Source organism: Tupaia chinensis, unplaced genomic scaffold (genome assembly GCF_000334495.1).
Source record: "Tupaia chinensis unplaced genomic scaffold, TupChi_1.0 Scaffold145652_1, whole genome shotgun sequence".
Classification (NCBI taxonomy): domain Eukaryota; kingdom Metazoa; phylum Chordata; class Mammalia; order Scandentia; family Tupaiidae; genus Tupaia; species Tupaia belangeri.
The window spans coordinates 1,642,289-1,648,467 of NW_006205509.1; the positions used below are offsets into that span (position 1 = coordinate 1,642,289).

General features: G+C 47.6%; 1 protein-coding gene across 1 annotated transcript; it reads right to left on the reverse strand.

The window, feature by feature from the left end:
• Positions 1–6,058, reverse strand: COX14 (cytochrome c oxidase assembly factor COX14). Its single transcript, XM_006168177.3, has 2 exons — positions 5,861–6,058; positions 1–411 (listed from the first exon to the last, which is right to left on the reverse strand). The coding sequence occupies exon 2, from the start codon at positions 401–403 to the stop codon at positions 230–232; it is 174 nt and encodes a 57-aa protein (XP_006168239.1). The 5' UTR covers positions 404–411; positions 5,861–6,058; the 3' UTR covers positions 1–229.
• Positions 6,059–6,179: the final 121 nt, after the last annotated feature.

Sequence of the window (6,179 nt, forward strand, 5' to 3'; positions counted from 1 at the left end):
TTATGGCAAAATATTTAATGCCTGTAGGTGTACCTCACCCTCACATTCCTACTGTGATTCGGCAGCCTCCACAAACTGTGTCAAACTAGCAGTATCAGAAAGACCATAGGTACTTCCTGAGCAGAAAACCTTCAAGGCCCCCATCCTCTTGACCTGGAAGTAATTACAGGTGAGGTCTTTCCACAGCATGCCTCGGGCCTCTCTGCTCTGGAGAAAAAGCCCCCAAGTCCTACGGGACTCCTGAGGTCTTCTGTTCTTCAGCAGCCTGGCGCCGGGAGCTGCGCTTCTGGAAATAGTGGTAGGCTCGGATGCTGCAGAGGTATCCCCCATATACTGTGAGAAGCATCATGGAGGTGGAGAAGGTCTTGTAGCCGATGTCGGCTAGCTGCTTGGCAGTCGGCATGTCGTCCCCTACAAAAACGCACTGGATAAGGCCTCATGCACCTAGCCCAGCTCCCTCTCTGGGCCCCTCCATAACTGTTGCATCCTGCTTAGTCTGTCTGCCCTGTATACCATACCAAATGGCCCCTAAATGTAGGCACATAAGGATACTTGGAGGTGTTGTTTGGGAGCTCTACAATTCTAAGGGGCAAATCAACTCTGCACACAAGATACAAAAGCACAGTGCGAACCAGGCGCACCTGAAGCACAGCTAACACCTGACCCTTCTTCCATGCTTCTAGGGAGAAGTGACTGGTACACACCACCCAGCACTGTGCTTAACTGGCACATAACTGTAAGCAAGCATCAGTGTTTCTGGCTAGCGGAGAACTCATGGAGGTAACCAGGGATTAAAACATTTGCAGTGAAATTACAAGTATACTCTCTGGGAAGACAGAACAGAAACCTTTCAGGCATTATCTAATTGGTTCTCCCATAAAAACAATCTTTTTCACTTTTTCTTTCTTTTTCTTTCGAGAGAGATTTTTGCTACAGGGAATATGTACTCGAGAGACAGAAAGCAAGAAATCACCCCCCAGGGGGAATGGTCACATCACAATCCCTTCACCATTCTTCTCTCAGGATCCTGGGCATGCACACATGCACCCAGTGTGAGTTTTGTTTTGTTTTTTTTTTTTTTTTAAATAATTATTTATTTATTTAATTCCACTTGCTATTATTATTATAATTATTATTTTTAATTTGACCAGAGACAGAGAAAGGGAAAGCGAGAAGCATGCCGCCAGGTCCGGGACTCAAACCGCAGTCAGCCATGTGGGAATCCAGCACCTTTAACCACCACGTCAGCTGCCGGGCCCCTCAGCATGAGTTTTAAGTCGCGCTGGGTCTGACACTCAAACCCTGGGAGACAGTGAGGGAGTCCATTCTAAGTTCCAAACCCAACACTAAGAACCTGTCCCAAGGCTAAAACTAAACTTACTGGGTCCCTAGCAAATTGTTAACTTCATCTGGATCAGATACATTACTTCAAATTTAACTGTGCCCTGGATATTCTGAGCTAGGGGACGAGAGAAAGTTTCACATGTGAATCCCTCATCCACAATGAAATATTCTTCAATTTGGGACAATTAATATTTTCTCAGGTTCCTTTCTGTTGAGGGAATTGAAATTAAGACTGAATATTAGTGAGAACAGATGTCCCTTCCTATTCTTTTGTTTTTAATTTGTGTATTTATTTCTTTTAAGAAAAGGGGAGGGGTGGGAACCAGCAGTTAGCGTAATGGCTATGTCGCTGGACTCCCATGTAGTCGACCGCAGTTCGTGTCCCGGACCTGGTGGCTTAAAACTCACGCCGGGTGCGTGTGCGTGCGTGCCCAAGATCCCGAGAGGAGAATGGAGGAGAAGGGATTGCGGTGTGACCATCCCCCCTGGGGGGTGATTTCTCGCTTTCTGTCTCTATGTCTCTCTCTGTCTGTCTAGCGAGTGCACGCGCCCTACAGTGAAAATCTCTAAAAAAAAAAAAAAAAAAGAAAGAAAAGGAGAGGGGGCCAGCAAGTCATGTGGTAGTTAAAGTTGCTGGACTCGCACATGGCCAACCACAGTTTGAGTCCCAGACCTGGCAGCTTTCTCACTTTCCCTTTCTGTCTGTCTCTCTCTGGTCAAATTTAAAAAAATAATAATAATGAATGGAATTAAATAAATAAATATTTTTTAAAAAAAGAAACACACAGTGACCTCGATAAGGTCCCCTCCTGCTGCAATCTCCTCCCTCTCCTTCCGTCTCGTCAGGATCTTATGTGTGCCCAGGGTGCAGGTCAACCCGGATCCAAATCCTATGCCTTCCCATATGATTCGTTTCATGTAGCAGCGCCCTGACATCTGTCACCACACTGGGCCAAAATGTTTCTTAAAATTCAAGAATTTGGGGGAACCAGCAGTTAGCGTAATGGCTATGTCGCTGGACGCCCACATAGTCGACCGCGGTTCGTGTCCCGGACCCGGTGGCTTAAAACTCACGCCGGGCGCGTGTACGTGCGTGCCCAAGATCCCGAGAGGAGAATGGAGAAGGGATTGCGGCGTGACCATCCCCCCTGGGGGGTGATTTCTCGCTTTCTGTCTCTATGTCTCTCTGTCTGTCTGGCGAGCGCACACGCCCTACAGTGAAAATCTCTCACAAAAAAAAAAAAAAAAAATTCAAGAATTTGGGCCAATAGGTGGTGTGGTGGCTGAGAAGCTGGACTCCTACATGGTCCACCATGGTTCGAGTCCTGGATCTGGCAGCTTGCTTTCTCTCACTTTCCCTCTGTCTCTGGACAAATTAAGTAATAATAAATAAAGTTGAGTAAATAATTCTAAAAAGAAAAAGTCAAGAATTTGGGCCTGGCTCTGTGGCACAGTGATTATATACTGTTCGAGAGAACCAGAATCTTGCGGACCAGCAGGTGGTGTGGTGGTTAAGGTGCTGGACACTCCCACGTGGCCAACCATGGTTAGAGTCCCGGACCTGATGGCTTGCTTTCTCACTCTCTCTCTCTGTATCTCTGTGTCTCTCTCTGGTCAATTAAAAGAAATTAATGAATAATTAAATAATTATTTTAAAAAAAGAAAAGCAGTATCTCATATAATGAATACAGTTCAAATCCTGAGTGCCCAGGATCTAACGCGCTGGAGGACTGGAACAAGGGGATGAGAGTGTGACCAAGCCCTGTAGAGGGCTCCCTGTCTCCTGCATGTGTGTATGATCTATCATGAATAAAGAAAAATAAAGATAAGAACTGATGTTTTTATGCGTTGCTGGTTAAGGGAATGGGAGTAATAGGGCAATAGTTTGAGATAAGATCAAGAACAAATTGTTTGTTTTGTTTATTAATAAGATTTGAGGGTTAGCCCCACAGTGCAGCAGCTAAGGGCTGTGCATAGAAAGTTGGATTTTACGACCAGCAGATGGTGTAATGGTTACGTTGCTAGACTCCCACTTAGTTGACCACAGTTCAAGTCCTGGACCCAGCAGCTTAAAACTCACGCTGGGCGCTCAAGTGCATACGTGCCCAAAATCTGAGGAGAATTGAGGAAAAGGGATTGCAGCTTGGCCATCCCTCCTTGGGGGTGATTTCTCAATTTGTCTCTCTGGTGACCACACACACCCTATAGCAAAAATCTCTCTCTCAGAAAAAAAAAAAAGCTGGACTCCCCATAGTCAACTGCAGTTTGGGTTCCAGCCCTAGAGGCACTGAGCAGTGTGTGCCCAAAATCCTGATGGGATGGACAGATGGAGGAAAAAGCATTCCACTGTGACCATGCTTCTTTAGGGGATTTTGGCTCCCTGTGGTGAGTGCATGTAGCAAAAGAAAAGAAAAAAGATTTGAGTATGTTTTACAATGAAAGAAGCAGGGTGGGCAGGATGGCCCAGGAAATAATGAAACTAGATGCCTAGGTAAAAGAATTAACTTCAGAAATGAAGGAAACCTTTGAGATTAGCAGAATACTTTCATCTGACATTTTCTCAGTAAAGCACAAAGTTGGGTCCCAGTTACAGAGTGATGGACTACAGCTTTCTTTCTTTCTTTTAAAGAATTATTTTTTATTTAACTTTATTTATTTATCCATTTTTATTTTTTGGAGAGGTTTTTGCTATAGGGCACATGCGCTCACCAGAAAGACAGAGAGACAGAGAGACAGAAATCACCCCCCAGGGGGATGGCCACACTGCAATCCCTTCTCCATTCTCCTCTCGGGATCTTGGGCATGCACGCACATGCGCCCGGCGTAAGTCCTGGGTCCAGGACTCAAACCGTGGTGGACTACATAGGAGTCCAGGGTAATAGCCATTACACCAACTGCTGGTCCCTATTTATCCATTTTAATTTGACCAGAGAGGGACAGAGCAAAAGACAGAAAGTGAGAAAGCAAGTCACCATATCCGGCACTCAAACCGTGGTCAGCCATATGGGAGTGTCCAGTGCCTTAACCGCCACACCACCTACTGGCCCCATAGACTACAGCTTTCTTAAAAAGAGTAAAAACAAGAGTAAAAACATTAAGAGGAATGTCATAGGAGTGTAATCTGCAAGTTACGTAGTTCTTTTCTTTTCTATTCTAAAGAATTATTTTAGGGACCAGCAGATGGTGTAATGGCTATGTCACTGGACTCCCGTGTCCCAGACAGCGGTTCAAGTCATGGATCCAGTGGCTTAAACTCCCACTGGGCGCGTGTGTGCGCAAAATCCCAAGAGGAGAGGAGAGGAGAAGGGACTGTGGCGTGACCATCCCCCCTGGGGGGTGATTTCTCACTTTCTCTTTCTGTCTCTCTCTTGTCTTTCTGGCGAGTGCACGTGCCCTATAACAAAAACCTCTCCCCCCAGAAAAAATTATTTTATCTGGGACCAGCTGGTGGCATGGTGGTTAAAGGCGCTGGATTCCCACACCGCCCCCAGTGGTTTGAGTCCTGGACCTGGCGGCTTGCTTCCTCCCTTTCTTTCTCTCTCTGGTTAAATTAAAAAATAATAATAAATGGAAATAAATAAATCTTTAAAAAGAAAGAATTATTTTATTTAACTTTCTTTCTTTTTAATTTGACCAGAGAGAGACAGAGCAAGCGCGAGGGAAAGTGAGAAAGCAAGCCACTAGGTCCAGGACTCTACAGACTGTTGGCCATGTGGGAGTCCAGCGCCCTTAACCACCCCACCACTTGCCAGCCCCGGTTCTTTTCTTCTCCTTTCTAAACCTCCAGGCTCAGCCTTGTCCCCCAGAAAATTCATCCCTGCAAACAGGTCTATCACCTTAGTTTAGATTCACTCATCTTTTACTGGGCACTTTAGACCACATGCTGCTGCTATGAAGGGCGCAGAAAAGAACAATGCTTCTGTTTCAAAGGCGCTTATACAGTCTGACCAGGATAAACTAAGTATCCTGTATTCTGTTAAACAAGGTAGAAGTGTGTGAGCAGAAGACGCATTGTATAAGGTCGGATAAAGGGTGGGGATTCGTGATAAGACAGCTGAAAGGGGTGGGAGTGGAGCAGTCTTTTTAGAAGGGTGGGCAGGATTTACACTAGCGGAGGGAGGTGAGGGCATTCTAGGAGTGAAGACAACAAGGTAAGCCTGGATAACCAATAAGCAAGACGGGAGACCGAAAAGCCACATGCCAGGGCGCAGGGGGCAATCAATAATACAAGGAAGGGACATTTGTAGTCAGAGCGTGGAAGTCCCACAAGACAGGATTCGAGGTTTGACGGGGTCCGCTCTGCGTTCCAGCAAGGCTGACCTACTGCTGCAAGCGGTTTGGGCAGGAATAAGTGCAGATCGAGGCTCGAGGTCTGCAAGGCAGCACACACGCGCGACCTCAAGGGCACCAAAACCTGAAGGCCGGGGGGTGGGAGGACGCAGTAAGCAGAGCCTGGCCCAGGTGGCCGCGCACTCGGGGGATCAGCAGCTCTGCTAGGCCCTAGGAGACGACGTACCTGGAGGCTGCAGCGCCCTCTCATCCAACCGAAGCCGCTGCAGGCAGCGTCTTAACGCCGCAGTCTGCGCAATTTCCTAGGCGGCGGAACGCAGCAACCGGGACACGTGAGGGTAGCGGCGCAGGAACCACCCTGGATGCCTCTGTTATTGGTGCGGGAAGCAACGTTTCTCCCTCCCACCCGCCCGGCTGAGCCTCTAGGACTTGTCTCGCGGCCCGCGAGAGGGAATCACGCGCCTGGACCAGCTCAACTCCGCCCACTAAGGCGGGAACCCGCACCCGCCGGCTGCTCTGGTGGTGGGCGGGTTTGCCCTTCCGGC